We start from the raw sequence: 19,209 nt of genomic DNA, 5'->3' as shown, positions 1-19,209 counted from the left end.
CAACGTGGGAAAATAGCAATATCAAATCAGTATTATAAAAAAGCGTAGCTCAGCCTCTGCCATGATGAGGGCTGGATTAATGTTTCAACATTCATTAGGAACCGTGGGAACTCATGGCTACTAACAGACAGCTCTGTGCAGCTCAGGGGGTGACGTTCTGTTTTGGACTTTCTATGAAACTTCTAACAACCATCTCCTCCAAAGCGACAGAGACCGGCTGGCTGGAATCACTCGACAGGACAGAGCCAGCCGAGGTGCCAGCAGCTGAAACACTCTGTCTAAACCATGGGTGACATTCTGATCTGAGTTATACAAAAGTTAATCAGAGGCATGGAGATGTTAATAGGATCAGAATCTACCTCAGTACCAGTGTAAAGACTGGAGTGTCTCAGATTACGAACAGATTACTCTTCGCATTGCTGTCTTGGATCTCAAAGGAAAACTGTAGTTTTGCCAGGACAGTTTTTAATTACCAGCTTTCATTTGCACATGCCAAGGTGACACAGAACTATTTTTTTTTCCAGAAAATACGCTAACCGGATGAGGGGAACTTGTTTTTTCCCCTCTATTTTTATTCTATTTTTTAAAAATGAGGCTGTGCCAAATCAAAGTTCATTGTCTCTTTTATTCACCTTGTGCCTGCATCTGCAATTTGCTTTGAATCTGAGTATAACTTGTGTAAATTCTGTAATTATGTTGTAACATATGAGGGTTTTCCCCCTTGTTTATTTTACAGTTCTCCCATTATTTACATAGTTTTTTAAAGATACACTCTGAAAAGTACTCTTGTCTCAAATTGGTTTTATCATATTTAGTGTTTATGGAGGTACTAGATGATCGTCTTTTCACAGAAGTTTCTTGCCCACATTACTCTGTCCCACTGAAGAAAACTCCACGGAATGAACCATGAGAGGAAATTTTCCTTGAGATCCTCCAATTTTATCCTAAACGGAGCCTGAGGTTCAAACTTGACTGCTACAGAATAGGCTTTGTGGTGTGTACAAACTGCAGATTTCAAGGAACACTGAGCCTCAGAGATTTTTAAAAAGGCCACAGCAAACCCGTCAGTGGTTTTGTGTCTCTCCATGAGTCTGGTTTCTCAGTGGGCCCCGCCTCACATTCACTGAAGTTGGATTACAAAGTTTCCTTTATTCAGAAATCTCGGAACCCCCTTTGCTTTAAAGGAACCGTGCAAGCCCTTACCTGCTAAGCATCTTTATGGATTGGCTTCAGACTTTCTAGAAGAATTCTGCCACAGGATGTAAAACAAGAAGATAATTATCCCGGTGAACCAAAGACGCCAGAGTTTGGGGAAAAAAGAACACTGGACAAAGCAGAAATCAGCTGAGAACATACTACGCCTCACTGCCTCACCACCTCACTACCATGGCAGCGGAACTTTATAGATGTTGTAATTTTTATATCTGGATATCTTAGAGAATTAATTAGAAAGAAAACTAAGTACATCAGATGAAGGCCTATTTCCTAATGTTTTCAGAGACGGATGAAAACCTTCCTGTGGCTCTGACACAAATATTTTTCAAGACCCCAGCATCTGTGAGACGTCCTTAATTCCACAATTGAGGATGATTCCATTACTGGCAAATCTCACAGATTCGGCCTTGTCTTGCCCTCTTCACAGACACTGCTGAAGAGCAAATGCATCCTAGGAGAGATGTTGAACTGAAAAAAAAACAGCAAAGAAAGTCCAATCTTCCACTTGAACAGTCCAAGATCTCAAGATGCCTGCAGAGCTGGCAGAACACCCATCGTCGTTAGTGAAACATTTGAGTATTTTAGTCATACTGAGGCAGAAGCTTCTGCATCCAAAACAGATTTTAGGTTGCTAGAATCCAGCTGCAACATAGTTTTGCTATGGTATTTAAAGCACCATTCAGAATGTAGATGAGGTGGCTGTGCTCAAGAATAGCTTTATCAGTTTCAGTAAAATACATCCAGAAGAGAGCAAAGTAGGATTATTTTAAAGAAAAACAAAAACATCTTATACAGACTCTGCAAATTTGTGGAGCTGCTGGGATTGTATTTAAATGTAATCTATTCATTATAATAACCACTACGGGTAAAATATGTGACACAATAATCCTGCTGCCATGCTGAGGAAGTACAGAACAGTCAGAGCTCCCAGTGACACGGGCATGGCACTACGGCAGCTTAAGCGTGACCTGGGCATCTGTGTCAATGGGTAAAGTAAAATCATTAAAAACCACAGGTTTATGGCAAGAACAGACAGGAACGAGAAATCAAGGAGTCTTCCATAAAAAGGTTTCTAGTCTGCATATTTAACTTTTTTATTTTTACTTATTCCAGTCATCACCCCTGGATCACCCTGGATGAATATCAAAAAGTCTTGATTTTGAATCTAAACTTTGTGAAATAATCTACATAAGCCAAGTAACTGTGAATGAGAATACAATCTGATTACATTATATAGATTTAGGAGTTCTTCAGTGGTCTTCACTATCCTCAGTAAATACACCTGAAGAAAGCATACTAAAAAATATTTTACAACAGGGGTCCAACTGCCTTCAGCAAGAGGTTTGTTTTTTCCAGGTAGTACTACATAAAGTGTAAATCAGCCAAAGATGGAGAATGCGTACAGTTAAGTCTTAGATCTTTAACCACAGTGGCTATATCAATAATTTGTAAACCTCTGCCCAGGTCTAATTTATTCACTTTATTTTTTTTTAGATGTAAGCAGCAAGAGACACAAGTTACATTAAAGCAGAAAGGAGATGCTGGCAAAATGGGAAACTACAAAAAGACGCTGAGGATGGGATTAAATTACCTTCTATATAAGCTTCTAATGCTTCTAAAGACAGTCTAGGGACTATCTGGGGATCACCTCTTTGCTGCCAGCTGCCACTCCAAAAAGGCACTACTCTTTTGTAAGTCCTAGGCCATGTCTGCAAGCCCACAGTGGCTGTCTCAGATATCCTAGGACGTTGAAAATGGTAGTGGTTGGTGATATTTCAGTAATGAATCCCACTCTGACAATTTATATCTTTGCAAGCTCTGTCCAAGCTAAGCCCAGAAAAGGATGCGCTGAGGAGGGAAGAGTGGAGACACCCAAGGGAGTTCATCCGAACGAGCTCTGGCCCTGAAACAATGGAGCTGAACCAAAGAGAGCCCCACGCTGTTACATTAGTTTATTGGTTGTGTCTTTGTCATCTGGAGCGTATTTGCATGATGTTATGTTACGTATTGTTGGAACCACAGAGTTTAGAGAGACAGGAGAATTTTGGCTTCCTCTTCACATTTTGGCTATATGACAAGGAAACAGTCCTCAGATACAGGTGGCTGGGAAGACCAAGAAAGAAACGGATATATATTTGTGGCTAGGAAATATCTCCCAGTAAAATCAACACTAAGCCTTTGCTTCTAGACTATTTGGCTTTTTAAAAAATCTCACCTTCCTTCATTCTCTTGTAACTAAGAGAAGACAACATGATTTTGCTTTTCCACTTTCCTTTTACATCTACTTGGAATCTCGTATCTTTGAAAGATGCTGCCCATCAGAGATTGCACTCTGCCTTGTACCGTTCTCAGGTATTTTTAAACCTTCTTTTATCCTTCAAAGGCTGGCTGAAAGAAGTGTCAGGTCATTATTTCAGGCTGTAGCTTAATGCTTAGGCTTAACAGTGTACGATCTCTCTCCAGCCTTCCCCGAAGACCTTCATTCAGTGAAGGTCGGGTATTAGAGTGTTATTTTTAAATATATTCCCAGCAGTGAAGAGTTAAAAATAGACTTCTACGAAAACGTACAGTAATTGGTTAAACCTTGTTAGCCATCACATGAAGATGGTAACTCCTCCCAGGAAAAGACATAGCAAAAGCAGCTTTGACATGGATTTACACTTAGAAGAGCAGCTGCAGGCTTACTGAGAAGGAGTTCACAATATAGGCTCTTGGATTATTAGCAGAAAAACCATCTTGATTCTGGAAAGAAAAGGAAGGAGATACGAGAAAATTTTTTCATCACCATGATCTGCAAGTGAATTCCATGGATTCTGTACTTTGGAACAACCACCAGTAAACAGAAAGCTTAAAAAGATGGAGCTGGGAAAGGCAAAGCTGCTGAGAACCGGCCTCAATGCTTTATATCAGGCCATCCACCCCATGCATGGAATTGCCTGGACAGACGGGAAGCAAGTGATACTGACTGCTTTACACTATCATAGCGGAGAGCTAAAGTTCGGAGACTCAAGTGTTGTTGGTCAGTTTGAACACGTTCATGGGCTTTACTGGGGCCCATGTTGTTCGACAGACACCCCAGCTCTGCTCGCTGTTCAGCATAAAAAGCACGCGAGCGTTTGGCAGCTGGGCTACAGGACTGCAGAGAAGAACAAACCTTTGATTTCTCAGACTTGCGAAGTCGGTGAGCCACTGCCACTGCTTTCTAAGGGCTGCGTCTGGCACCCGAAGAAGGAGGTCTTGGCTGTGCTTACAAAAAGAGATGCTTCCGTATTGCATACTGTTCGTACGGACAACACCAGAGTTAAGGCAGATATCAAAAGCAGCGGGCTTATCCACTGTGCTTGCTGGACTAAGGATGGTAATCGTTTAGTAGTTGCTATAGGCAGTGCCCTGCATTCCTACATATGGGATGACGCTCAGAAAACTCTAAACATTTGTTCCTTTTGTCCAGTATTTGACGTGGGAGGTTATATCTGTGCAATAGAAGCCACGCTGGATTTCCAGATTGCTGTAGCTACTGAGCTTCCTTTAGATAATACCTGTAGTTTGAATGCGGGCATTGCATTTGATACGCCATCTGGTACAGAAACTGGTTCTTTAACCTCACAGTCTGCTCTGGTGCTTGGCGATGAGGAATACTCCATGGACCTGCGAAGAAAATCCACAGATTCAGACAGATCGGGTGTTGATTCACTTGCTTCTTCTTCATCAGGTCCTGTGGATTTAAGCTATATCCTTGCAAACCACCGTCGGTCTGATCCCAGTCCTCTTATTACCCTGAGACGCAAAGACTCAGCACCAACAAACGGTCAAGATTCTTCTCACTTGATCTTGGTGACTTTTGAGAGGAAGGTAACCACCACCAGAAAAGTCACCATCCCAGGTATTCTGGTTCCAGATATAATGGCTTTTGACCTTAGAGCTCAGATTGTGGCAGTAGCCTCTAATACTTCTAACATTGTTTTGGTGTATTCAGTAACCTCTTCCTGCATGCCTCATATTCAACAAATCCAGCTGGAAAAAAATGAAAGACCAAAGGGCCTTTGCTTTTTGACTGATAAACTCCTACTGATTCTGATTGGCAAGCAAAAGTTCCCTGAGCCCAATCTAGTTCCACCTTCAAGTTCAGACAGGTATGTAATGCGTTTGATGATCAAAGAACTGATGCTGGAAGAAGTTTCTTCAGCACTGCCTGAGACTAAGCAAAACATGTTTTGTAACTTTGAATCCTCTGTTAATATACCTGGAAAAAGGAAGTTCTTTGAAAATCTTGCTACAGATGACCAGCCTCAAAGCAGGGAGCTGTTAGTACCAAAAACCACAATTATTCAGTCTCCTAGTGGCAGGAGAAGACTCATTGAAGAAGTAAAGAGCCCTAGTTATGAGCAGAGCTCGTCATCGAGCGTGAGTGACCCAGATGAAAAAAGGCTCCCAGGCGACCCCTCGGTGGCTTTGGAAACACTGGATGCTGAACCTACCAATCGTTCCGTGTCTCTTCTTGGTTTTGGAACAACCACCAGGCTTTCCAGCAGACCCACTTCCCCTAAAGTGCAGTTCAACATGATCCAAGAAACATCAAGTTCTCCTAAAAACAACAATTTGCCAAGTGAAAGAGGAATGAGTCACATATCTAGAAATTTAGAGAGACTTTGTGGCAGCTTCAACGAGTTACAAGTGAGTCTGTCTGAAATAACGGACTTCGCTAAAAATGGGAGGAGGATATCTCTAGCCTATCCATGTTCGCAAGAACCACCTATCGTTCATATCACTTACCAGGTAACTTTTTTGTCACCTTAAAAACATTGTGATAGGACACTGAATTTTTAAACAATCTTGCATTAATTTAGCTTTAAATTCAGAGCATGCAGTTTAATTATTTTCAGTCCATGAGAAATGTAACCTGAGTTTGGCAGCAAGCTTAGTGTAAAATGTTATTCTAATTTGTCACTGAAACAATGACTCAGGGTAATGTGGATAACTCAGAGGATACTTCACATGGGAGATTTGTGTCTGTTTGTTCTCCTCTGATTATGCACAATTGTCTTGGATACCAGCCGATTTTGTGTGCATCTGTCAAAGAGATAGAACAGAGCCAAACAGCTGTTAATGTACAAAAGGTTTATAGGTTTAATGTAGAGATCAGCCTACGAGTACGGTGGCATAACAGCCCACACGAAACACCATAAATTCAAACCTGAGTTCAGATACGAAATTTCAAGAAAGCTAGATTCTCATGACGACTGAAACAGAGTATCGAATATCAATTGACAGAAAAATCAGACAGGCATGACATGAAGTTGGCTTATGTCTGCTTAAATTTCTCACCATTTATCTTCAAAGAGCTGGACATAGTCAATTTGTAAAACACATTACCACTTCAAATTTTCTGAAAACAGATAGAAAAATCTGTCAACGTGTAATTATTATTTCAATAAATAAAGAGACAAATCTCAAATCATCACGTTCCTCTCCCACCCGTGTTTTAGCAAAATTCCTACTGGCTTCAATAAGACTTTCAACTAAGGAATGTAGGTTGGGTAATTATTTCTGGCTATTAGTGTTATTCACAGTAATATTTACATACTGATAATATATTTGGTCATGTCAACGCTTGTGGTACTGTTGCTAAAACTGGGGTCTCTCCAGGGTATAGATGCCAGTAACAAATGCACTCTTATCTAGTGCAACAGAAGCAGCATTATGTCAAAGTAATACATTAGATTGTGGTAATGCTGAAGTATGCACTTCTCAAACAAATTTGACTTCCTTTTACTTTAAAGGAATCCACATACACATCTAAGTACCCCTGCTTAAACACTCATTGAGGGAACGGTGACTCAACTCAATCATGTTAATTATTTTTTAGCAATTGTTTACTTGGCATTTAAGCAGATTCTAGTATGGTAGATACTCTGGATAAAAGCAAAACTTTCAATCTGAATTACTCAATAATTTAACTTGAATATATTATACGAATTCTGGTGAAAAAAGGAACTTGTCTATTTTAAATAATCTAGGATTTTATTTGCCAGGAAGCAAGCCCTTCTGTTCCCAGCATGTTCAAATTAATTCTGATTTCTTCACATAAATCAACTTATTTATTGAGCAATGCAGCCCTATCTCTTGGATTCATTTGGATTAACCTTTCCAAACAGAAGTTTTCTTTGTGACACATAACATTAATCTGAAGTCACAAGTAGTAAGAATTAATTACCTTTTTTTTTTTTTTGAAGCAAAAAAACCCAAATTATTTGTGCTTCTGAAATACTGCTAGACTAACTGCATTTAGAAAGGAAGACACTTACTTATCTGAACAGGTTAGTTTCACACTGAACCAGCAGAAAGCACCACTAGTACCACATTATAATGACTCAGAAAAAAATGCCATTTAATGTCTTTCCAACACATTCCTTTTCTGTGGAAGTCTCAACTAATGCCTCGCCTAGCTCAGCCCCTCTTCTGAAATCTAACAGGATCACAGCATGCTGCCACAAAATAATGAAAAATAGACTGATGGCAAAAAGGCCTCCAGACAGACAGGGAAATATTTGCTTCATAGGCAGCTAATAATTTTCTCAGAAAATAGTTGTTTTGATTAGTTTGGATTCAGACATCTAAACCTTGTTCCTCCTTCAGGAGTTGATTAGCGCTCCGTGAGCTCAGAGACCAGCTGTGCTGTGGTTCCAGCCAGGCTCTCTGTTCACAGTGCAAAAAGTCAGGAAATAGCTTTATTGCCTTATGATATAAATATCAGCCAGTGGAAAACATTCTAAGCTTTAGGAACACTGCAGTCCAGTCAATACTATGACCATTATCTTCCATTTTTTTCAGCCAAGTGCATGTCTTCTCAAGTGTTTGTATAATCCCCAGCACGGCAGAGGCTCAGTCTTGATTGAGAAATCTATTGTACTATAAAATAAAATGATCAGTACTGCATAACTATATTTATGCATTAAAAACATGAAAGGAAAATTTAAAACATAATAGTTAAAAATGTAGCAATAATTAACAGGCCATTATGAACACTGTGGAGCAGAAGCATTATTGACATCTTTATGTTTCCAGTTCTGCTTAGAAAACCGTAATACAAACCAAAATGTGCATTACTTAATAATTCATAAAGTCTGCCCACTAAACAGTTTTCAAAACCTTTGTTTATTCTGTTAGTGCTAACCTGCCTATAACTCCTCTGAAGCCACATCCATGCAGAACTACCAGAATTTATATTCTTTGTAGCCCATAGCCACAGAAGAAAAACACGATCACTCACACTTTGGAAATGTCACTGCACTATCACTTGTGTAATAGCATTCAGCCACCAGAGGTGACTTGATCATTCAACCCTGAAAAGCAAATATTATTTCTCTTTCATCACATACAGACTTGTGATTCAGGATAGTGTGGGAGGGCAGACAGACAAATGCAATATGAGGATGTTATTTTAAAAGGAAAAAAAAAGAGAAAAAAGAGAAGAAATGAGGATCTGTCGCAGATTTGTTTCTGTTTCATTTTGTGAAAAGATACTTTTATCATCCTCTTCCCCCAGAAAAGAAACAGCTGCAGAATATTTAAACTAGCCTCATTCAAAAGCTAATTACAGTGGAAATAAAGCCAATCTGGATTTGAAATTAATGGCATTTAGGCAAGCCTCTCCAGGAGGAATAAGATTCATCTTAATCTGAAGAATGTCTTAAAACTCCGACATTTTGCGCACAAGCAGTATTATGTCAAAAGTGTGTATCACTGAGAGCACATATTGCATAACTAAACAGGAAATAAATATCTTTTCAGCAATTAGTTACAATGATTTCCTTTTCTTAGCACTCACCAATAATTGTAAACAAGTCAATTTGTACTTTTATAGCACCTTCATACAATTTACTGTGGGAAACTTTATTGCCAAGGTCAGCTGTGAAATAAAATTTGTTTTACACAGAGCTGAGAGATGAACAGAAAAGATCCAAACATATGGCAGTAAAGCTCTTCTGACAGGAACACATGAAGTAAAGAGAAAGGAGGAGTGCACAAGGGTGGCGCAGTAAAATGAGCAAAGACCAGGCTGCACTGATCAGCTGTAAAGACCGCAAACCTTTCCGAAATCCAGAGGGCAATTTTGACTCGAATTGAGCAATAGAAAGAAAGTCATGAAAATGATGGACGAGGAGGGTGATATGACTGCTCCCTGGAGTAAGAAACTAGTCAGCCTTCCTGAAGTTTAGAAGGAAGAGATTTAGGATGACTGTAAAAGAAAGACCTGCAGTAGTCAAGAGAAGGAGTGATTAATGCCTAGGTAACATTTTGAGCAAAGGTTGAGGAATTTGTTAAGAACAGCTTCTGACAACAACGCTCCGAACCTGATCAATAGCAGACAAGCAGGGTTTGTAGAGGAGACGCAGCACCTTTTATCTGAGCAGATGATTAGTTTGTTGGATACACAGACACAAAAGGAAGGGAATATATAACATCAAAAATAAATCCAAGCTTTTGTACCATGCAAAGAAAATAAAGACCTAAGTTTAAAAAAAAAACCTGTTCAAAATATAAAGCCCATGGAAACACAAGCATGAGGACAAAGGGTATATCAGATGACAATATACCTGAAATAGGAGTTGCAGAACTATTAACAGGGAGCCAAGAGTAGAGAAATCCTGGCATGATATCGTCTGAAATATTGTTGTGCACTACAGATGCAAACTGCACTGGGTTTTAAGCACCCCTGGGCACCTCAGATCTCTTCCAACGTAAACATTTTCCAGGCTTATGCTTCTCTTACAGGTTAATTGGGGTTGCAATTGGAAGGTCCCACATAAGGGCAAGTAAAGATAACAAGACTTCCACCAAAATAAAATCGGAATCTGCCAAAAAATCACACAGGAATCACGGCAGCAATGAAAACTCCCGACAGGAAAGGGGAGCAGCGCAGGCTGCCAAACCTAACGAGTACTCCCGGTGGCAATGCCGTACCCGGCTAGACGAGACACAGTACTTTGAATGTCAAAATTCATAGTTCTCATTCCTCTTCAGTGCTCTGCCTTAGCCGTCTAATTCTCTTCTCACTGGCTTTTGAGCTAGAACCCCCGCATCTATTTAATTTACTAGTTTTTTTCTCATCCCACGCAATGAATGTGGGGGCAAGGCAAAAGCAAGCTGCTTACTGGGTACTAAGGCATCAGAACTGATATTACCACTGAAGCACAACACAAATAGCTAAAATCAAAGGTTTAAGAAAATGAACAACTACAGGGCTATTCCTCTCACAATGCACAGATGGGACTGACTAACCTGATACCTTTCCTCTATAGAAGAACCGATTATAAACCCAATGGATACAAAGAATATTTTAAATATCCGTAATTCAGGACAGCACTTGAAATTGTGCCACAGGGGAAATTATTTCTTCAACAGGAGAGAACTGGGATTAATAGAAGAAATTTAAGATGGTTACGGAATTAGATGGAAGGAAGGCAGCAAACAGTTATAGGAACATCAAAGAAAACAGAAGAAATTTACTAGTGGATTTTCTCATGATTTGTCTTCAAGATAACCTAAAAGTTTCATTAATGATCTGATGGGATATGCTAATAAAATCTGTGTATGGCATAAAGTCAGTAGTATTTTCAACAGAGGATCAGAATGTTGCACCTGTAATTTGATGACCTTAGCGTCCAGAATAAAAAAAAATGGATTGAAATGAACTAATATGAAGCACCTACTGATGTATTCCAGGATTATTAGAAGGAATTTTGGCTATAAACTGGATACTCATTAGCTGGAAACAACTGAGGATGACAAATGTTTGCACGTGTTAAGTGACTACAAGATCACTAACCCCACGTTAGCAAAAACATTGCTGATTGGTAGCATATTCTTATTTACCTCACTATTTGATCAGTTACTGAATTTAAGTTCATGAAGATGACCTTCGCATTTAGGCAGGGCATTAGGAAATACAACATAAAAAGTGAAAAAGGTCGAGGCAGAACTAGCTGACTGCTCAGTGGGGTTCAAAGAGGTGGTAAAAGCCAGGTTTGTTTCTCATGCAGACACACGGTTTGTAACACCTAATCCAGGAGCCCTTTTGGCCTTAGTACATTATTTTCTTCTCATATATATTTGCATCCCAAAACCTGAGTTTTGAAGGACAGTCTGGCAATGCTGTGGTAGGCAAGCTGCTGCCCAGAAGACCCTCTATAGACTGTCAAATCTAATCAAGCGACAGACTGACACAAATGAAGGAAAACAATTCTTGAACTGACGATTTCTTTCTATGGATTTTTGTTGAGGGAGAGTTGGACTTGACATAATACAGGAAATTGGCTAAAAAAACTTAATCTGAAAATATGCAACGTCTGTGGAAATATATCTGCTTCTTCTGTGATTAGTATGTTCTTAGTCTACTGATAAATTTAGGTTTAGGATGAAACAACTAACAGAAAAGGATTTTAATCTGAAAACTGGCTTTGACTGGAGATAAACAGTAACATAGCAAAACCAGATACATATTTTGTGGATTAAATTTAGATTTCAGTAGAAAATTGTCTTTGGGTTAAGGCTGGAAAATGGGAAGTACTAAGGTGAGATTTTACCTGTATTTCTAACTCCATCTAACAATTTACTTCCATGACCTTAAGTAAATCTCTTAATTTTTCTGCGTAATGATTTGATCATCTATAGAAAGGAAATACTAACACCTACCTACTTCTCAACGAGGCATGGGTTTAGATCAATTAATCTATGCTATGACATGTGTGAACAGATTCCTCTAGGAGAAGGCATGTTATCACCACTTAACATTAAACAAAAAAGGCTAAACAATTATAGGATTAAAACAGAGGAAGATTCTTGACCTGACAGAATTCTCCAGAGGACAAAAATAAATGTAAAGATGATTAATTTTACCATTATAAACAGAAGTATATGACAAAGGTAGAATAGCTAATACGAATACTCACAAGTGACAGATGACAACTCTGAAACTTGAGCTTTGAGGACTGTACTTGAAAAACTGGTTAGGATGAAAAATACGTGCCATGTATTTCTGTATATACAAAAATGTCTTCTACTTCCAAAGGCTGTTTCAGTAATAACTTGCCAGGCCAAGGAGGAAACACACTAGAATGAATCCATCCTTAGTGTACATTTCCATTCAACTGATTTCAAGTCAACAGAGGCAGAGCTAGACTGTTTTCTGATTATTCTTGAGTTGAAGCGTATCAACATTAAGAAATGAACCCCTCCCATCAAGGCAATGTGCCTGTCTCATTTAGAGTCCACCTTTTCCTATAATTCATTAACTCTGCTATTTCAGACCAAAGGCAGGAAAACATAGTAGTTGTTAGAAGTGCTAACCCACCACATGTGGCAATGAAAAGCTTTGCACCAACGCCTGTGCAGGCAAACAGCATCTCTGCAATGTAAATGCAAAGCACAAGCTCACTGCTGAACATTTAGCCCACTGAGTTCGAAGTGTATTTAGGTTCAGTAGCATGTAGGAACATATAATTTGAAAGGATCTAAAAATGACAAAGTAGTTCTGTTATATAGTTGTAGCTGTAATAAAAAGTTACTATATGTTTACAACTAAGAAAACTGAACTTCTTTGATGCATTTCTTATGTATTTCCCTATTAATTACACAGCAACAAATTTCTGCCTGTTTTGAATGGAGAAACGAAATGGAGAAAGAGACAAAAAGATAGATTTAGATTAGACATTAGGAAGAAGTCCTTGACTATGAGGTTCTTTACTATGAGTTCTCTACTATGTGGGTGATGAGACGCTGGAACACGTTGCCCAGAGAGGTTGTGGATGCCTCATCCCTGGAAGTGTTGAAGGCCAGACTGGATGGGCCCTTGAGCAACCTGGTCTAGTGGGAGTTGTCCCTGCCCATGGCAGGGCAATTTGAACTAGACAATCTTTAAGATCCCTTCCAGCCCAAAAAAATCTAGGAAAAGACCTCTGAAAGTTGGAAAGCTTACATTTTTAACCAATATTTTGACGGTTCTTACATCTTTAATCAATCATAATACCTAAATAAATAACAATCAGCCATAAACTCTCTGCATGGCCAGTTTATGATAGTGGGGAAAAAATACTTCTGCGACAGTTGGCAGACATTCTGATTTACAGAATCCAATGTGGTTGCATGACAGCATACATACTATGTATGCAAAAATGGAAGTAATGGATTTAGAAAGGTTGTTACACAGCAAATAAAGCATGTGCTCACTGAGAGAGCGACTGAGTCAAAAGATAGCACAATTAGAAAATAAGACAAGCATTAAAAGACATTTTTTTAGTTAAAGGTGAGATTATTACGCACAGGGATAGAAGATGCAGTTGTGAATTCATTCAACTGCAAATTTCACGTTAGCAAGAAAGATCCAAGGGTATGAAGCAGAAACAGACCAGGTAGGACTAGAAGAGTGGTTAGGACAGGTGACATCTTTTCAGCTCACCCTAAAACACACACTTGGATCCCTTCTGAATGTACAAAACAGAAAGGTCTAGGAAATGGGATAAATAGACTGTTATTCAAATAGCAAATATGTTAAATTTGGGAGTACTGCAAACATAAGGGATGCCAAAGGTACAAAAGCCATCACACATGGGAATCACACAGGTGGAAAGTATGCAGAGGAAAGAACAATGTGAAATTCACAGGACAAAGCACAGCAAGTTTGTTTAGAAGAAAATGTCCAATTCATATCTAGTTTATAATGGCACTGAATCACCAGAAATTTTTTAATGCCGAAACGACTTCTGAATTATAGCAGAAAGGAAAATGTAAATGCAAATATATGCCCATTCCATCACCATACTACCCAACTGTTCTGTGGTCCTTGCACTTTGCAGTAATCAGGGTGACGGAACACAAAGGCGTCGACCCTCAAGACCAGCTAAACTTTGTGAAGCGCGAGTTAGGCCATCTCTACATTCAAGTGTGTTCTCTTAGTGAATGTCAGAGCGAATTCCGGGCCTGCAAATCCATTCCCTCTCTCTCAAAGTGACAGGATTCCCAAGCTACCCCGTTGACAGCTTTTCAGAGAGACTGCTGCTATGTCTGGTCTCTCTGCAATTCTCTCGTGCCAGAACTGAGGTTATTTTACCGGGGTGGAACAGCTGACCAATGACTATCAAAGCCACCCAAGTGTACAACTGAAACCGAGCAGACAACTCATTTGCTCTGGTAGCATCTTGGACAACTTTATTCCAGACATGATATATTCCCTTCCACTGAATTGACTCTTCAGGCAGAAAGGCCCAAGGGACACGTATACGCATGACCTAATTCATTATATATACGGGGCTGATGCTCTTTTGAGCTGCGTAAGCACACAAAGCAAAAAGCAAAGAGGCATATTCCTCTTCACACGGGACTAGGGGATTGTTCTTAGAATTGCGCTGCATGATAGTTTCATCTGTAAATAGTAGCAAAGACAGGCAAAGAAAAAGCAAAACTACTAAAGTAGTAAGAGCAGAGGAATTATTAAAAGAATTCAGGCACAATGTCTAAGTGTTTAACAAGATCTTTTCTTTTACATGCATGCATTTGAAGAAAAGTTTTGCAAATGGAGCAGTTACTGAAGAAACAAAAGACGTTCTCCTCTGTGATGGCAAGATCCATCTGAATTTAGTCCAGCAGCTGTTTGATCTGCCCGTTATTGAAATGAAACACGGTACGGTCTTTGTGTTTCTGGTGCCTGGTTTCACCTGAGGTTTTTAGTATAAAGAGGCATTCATGGTAGAATAATTACCCTGTACTATAGTAAACTGAGACAGTTAACTTTTTTTGGTAGGCCTGTGGTCTTTATCTGAAATACGGCAGGGTGTCTTTTGAAATCACTTAAACGCTAAGTAACTGCAGAACTACCTGTTACCAGAGTAGTATGTTAGATGCCACTAGAGAGGAAGGCTGAGAAAAGAATCAATAAATTGTGTTACCTGGAAATAGAAAAGCTTCCTTGAGACCTTTTGGCATTTTGCTTTGACTGTCTTTATGAGCATGCTGCAAACCTCACAGTAGAGAGCAGGTTGAAGAAAAATTCATATATATGTATCATGTAGCATTTGGGATTATTTTAATGTAGGATAAATAATGAAGTTCAATGTTCTAATTAGCCAATCTCACATTTCTACCACCCATCATGGATTAATTTATAGGGACAGAAGCAGCTAGGGAAAGCCTACCCCCAGACTGGTCTCTGAGTTACCTTGTCCCTGTGAGTTCATGTACGCTACCTTCTCAGCAACGTACACACAATTTTTTAGCCATTTCTCTATAATGCTTGTGATGGCTTTTTCATCACAGTCAAAGTATATCATGATCTCACAGTACACAGTTACTGTCTATAACTGTGATCTCCTTGCCTGGCTTCCACACTCAGAGATCCATAAATTGCTCTGTCTTACTCCTTGTCTTAACCCCTGACAGGCTGAGACATATTGGCTTAATAGGTGTGCTCTGTCTTATGAGAAATGAAATCAGCTGTTGGTGAATTCAAAAAGAAAACGATAATATAAGCTATAGTCTTCTAAATAATGATGGTTACATACCAGACTGCTATGAAATAGGCTTACTGATGACAAAGAAACCAGGCCTGGATTGTTACTGGTGCTGGCATCAAGGACAGTGGGGAAAGAGATGTAAAATAGGCATCATTCTGCCATTTATATTCTCTTTATGTCCTTGTTGTTGATGAGACCATGAGAATTAAGAAAAGGGGCTCCAGACAAAACACAGAGAGGCTGCCTTTATCCAGGATACAGTGAGTCATTTCAGTGTTCCTCTGGCTTACAGCAGTTTCCGAGAGTTGTTCCAGAAGATAAGGACATGCAGGTTTCATATTTTTGTCAGAAATCTCCCTCAACTGCACAGTGAAGTGGAGGCATATATGAAAAAATTCTACTTGCGGCTGAGGCCTGAGCTATTTCCCAGCAGGCTTCTGCGGTAACACAATGCAGCTTCGCATGGCAAGGAGAGTTTTGGCCTGTGCTTCCAGCTCTCAATTTTGGAAACAAATGTTCACAATGAAAAAAAAAAGGTTTAGAATTCAGTATGAAAATAATAATTAACGGGCCTGAGAAAATCTGTTTTCAGCTCTGTAGAACAGCTGAATGCTTAATTAGAACAGCACTCCTGAATTTCATGCACTAGACTTCAGAGATATCAAAAAGGCAACATCTTAGAATCATCCTAATGTGTCCCTCTTTCTGTTCAATGTGGTGCTCCATTCTCCTGAAACTGAGTCTGTTGACAGTGAAAAGAAAAACTGAAACAAGAATTTTTCTAAAACTCGCCACAATCCTGCAAAATATGAGTTTTGGGGCAGAAGCAATGACGTAGGTCTTGATTCAGTTTTCATCAGCACAGGTTTATATCCTTATAGCTTTATTTTGCCACAAGGCATGAATATTAAAAGTGATCTTTAAAAATAACACTCCCATCTTTTAATATTATATAATTAAAGGGGATGTAATGAAGAGTGTGCTTGTATTGCAGTGACAGCATGGCATTTTTAACTATGAATAAACACTTAAACTTGAATATATTGGGGGAAAAAAGTTTACAACTGTGGGCCAAATTCAGACTCATCTGAATCACACCAGCAATGAACTTGGCCTCATTGTTTGTACCTTAAGCTCAGGGCTCTAATACCATTACCTGAACTAAATATATCCTGTCATACAGTGCTCTAGTATTAGTACACACGAGTTTGTCTTTTCAGCAGGTCATCACTGTAACCATTCTGCAGAGCACAGCAAAATTCTGCACAAGGCTTTTTCACCACTGAAATGTTTTGTGGGACGTACTTCAAAGCGAGCGTTACCAATCACACAGAGGATTTCAACTATTTCGGCGGATGAAAATAACAAGTCCCAAGAGTATGACAAAAGAGCACGCTTTATCACTTTGACCGACAATGTAACTATCAATTCGGACAGTGGAATTCCCACTTTCAGGCCCGTCGCTTAGAGAATCTGAAGTCTGTCCAGAATTAGAAAGAAAGTATTAAGAGCAGAAGATTAACGACTCATGGTTTGGAATGACAATCTTCTTATGATGTAACAGGTGACACGACAACACGCAATAGTGTGTCAGCCTGGAAAAGTGCTTTGCTAACAGCATAAGGAGGGGAGATTTGCCTTGTCCAGTTATGACTGACAAAATTTAAGCATGGTTCTTCTGAATTTTCTACACTTCTTTTTTTCACGTTCCTTTTCAAAACACAATCTCATCTACTAAAATTAAACATTTCAACAACAGAACATATCAGGGCTTTCTTTACCTCACAACCCAGCTAATGCCCCTGTTCAGTAAGGAGAGGATCATATGTTTTAGGAAAAATATGTGATACAAAGGCTCCCACAATGCTTTTCATTTGACATAGATTTTTTGTTCTTCATAGAATGTCAAACTGAAAAAAAAGACAAATAGAAAATTCACTATTTTCTATAAGAACTGCAATATCCAGTCCAAAAAGAAACAGAAGAATTGCTACCAAAAACTATGTCCGTCACATTTTCAAGCAGACTTGCAAAGTAAAGTAAAAACCAAAGGGTGGGGGGTAGGTTTATTTTCTGCTTCTATGCAACTCAGAGAGTTAATCTGAACAATTTTGATGTCTCTATTTTTAAATCTTGCCTCTTCTTTTTTTTTTTTTTTCAGGAAAAAAAAGGATTAAAAATATCATTCAGATTTTGTTCATTCTCTTTATAAGAAGATTCAATAAATAATTAAAGGACAAGTAATTTTATTATATAGGCTTTTGAAAATCATAATATCTTTCATAAATCATCTTCAAGGTGTAACTTCCAATTGCCATATGAATTTGAAAAAATACTGAACAATCTTGGCTTGACAGTAAAGGAGAAACCCCTACTTCCTTCTAGAACAAATACAGCACAATCATTTTCTTTGCCAGCTTTTTGAGTTTTTATGTTCTCTTCATCATTTGGGTAGAGCAGATGAGCAAAAAGGATAAGCAGAAGTAGATGTCACTAGAACAAAAGTCAGCGTGGAAAGGCTGGCTGGCTTTGCAGAAAACGGAGATACTTACAGCTTATCAGAACTAGTGAAGGTGCATCTTGCTTTTCATATTAATTTAAGTAAGGGACAAAGCGCCTCAACTCAAAAGACCTTTGATTCAGCCCCTCTTCACATTTGCACAAAGGTGTGTTTAGCATGGATTGTCAGACCTTAATGTCATTACGGTAATAAGGCTTTAGTGCACAAAAAGAAAGCAGGCTCTGCTTGCGTGCTGCCTGACTTTTTAAAACGTGCTTGTGCATTTTACGTAACCAGAGCAGTACGCTTATTTTCTTTTTTTGCTTAATTTTTGTAGGCTCTTCTTGGATTGTGCTGACTGCAGACAAGGACGGCTTTGTGCCATTAATATTCAAAGCAACACAAGAGATAATCATAAGGGACGGAACTGACAGTTCAGAAGTCTGTGGAGGTCATTCCTACAAAAAAAGCATTTCAATGCGACCACCAAGCAGAGTGACATAATTTCTGAATCAAGAACGCTAATGACCTTCACTTCTAATACAACAAGAGATATTCTGCAGTGTCAGAAACTGAGTGACTAGAAAGCTGTCTTCACAACTTCCAATATATTTTTAACTGTAAAATCCATGTCACGGTTACACTATAGCTAAATCCTAGGGTTTGCTGGACCCTCATGATTCCTTCCGAAGGATCGGACCCGGAGTGAAGTTTACCCCAGCTGTCGCTATTAATGGCTGTCAGCAGAGAGGAGCAGAGACTAGCCTCTACTTTAATTGTGGTCAGAATGTTCTTGAAGAAACAATATTATGCTAAAAATGACGCAGTAACAACAAATCTAGCTAATCTGGGTGTACGATCCACACTAAAGCTGAAGAAAATACAACTAGAGGCCGTTTATATTCTTATAAAAACTGGGAAGGGAAACTGCTTCAGGCTCTCTTTGCTGTTCCAGTTGGATCCCATGGAAACCTGCAACGTTTCCAG

The 19,209-nt window shown here is 39.1% G+C and overlaps 1 protein-coding gene across 1 annotated transcript; it reads left to right on the top strand.

The window, feature by feature from the left end:
* The first annotated feature begins 4,071 nt into the window (after window positions 1-4,071).
* LOC104268953 (WD repeat-containing protein C2orf44 homolog) lies at window positions 4,072-18,726 on the top strand. The gene is made up of 3 exons (XM_009869972.1): window positions 4,072-5,991; window positions 14,773-14,893; window positions 18,560-18,726. Exons 1-3 carry the CDS (start codon window positions 4,072-4,074, stop codon window positions 18,724-18,726), a joined length of 2,208 nt encoding a protein of 735 aa, XP_009868274.1.
* Window positions 18,727-19,209: the final 483 nt, after the last annotated feature.

This window comes from Apaloderma vittatum, unplaced genomic scaffold (genome assembly GCF_000703405.1).
Source record: "Apaloderma vittatum isolate BGI_N311 unplaced genomic scaffold, ASM70340v1 scaffold9425, whole genome shotgun sequence".
In the NCBI taxonomy this organism is placed as follows: Eukaryota; Metazoa; Chordata; class Aves; order Trogoniformes; family Trogonidae; genus Apaloderma; species Apaloderma vittatum.
This window is presented reverse-complemented; position numbering and strand designations above follow the sequence as displayed.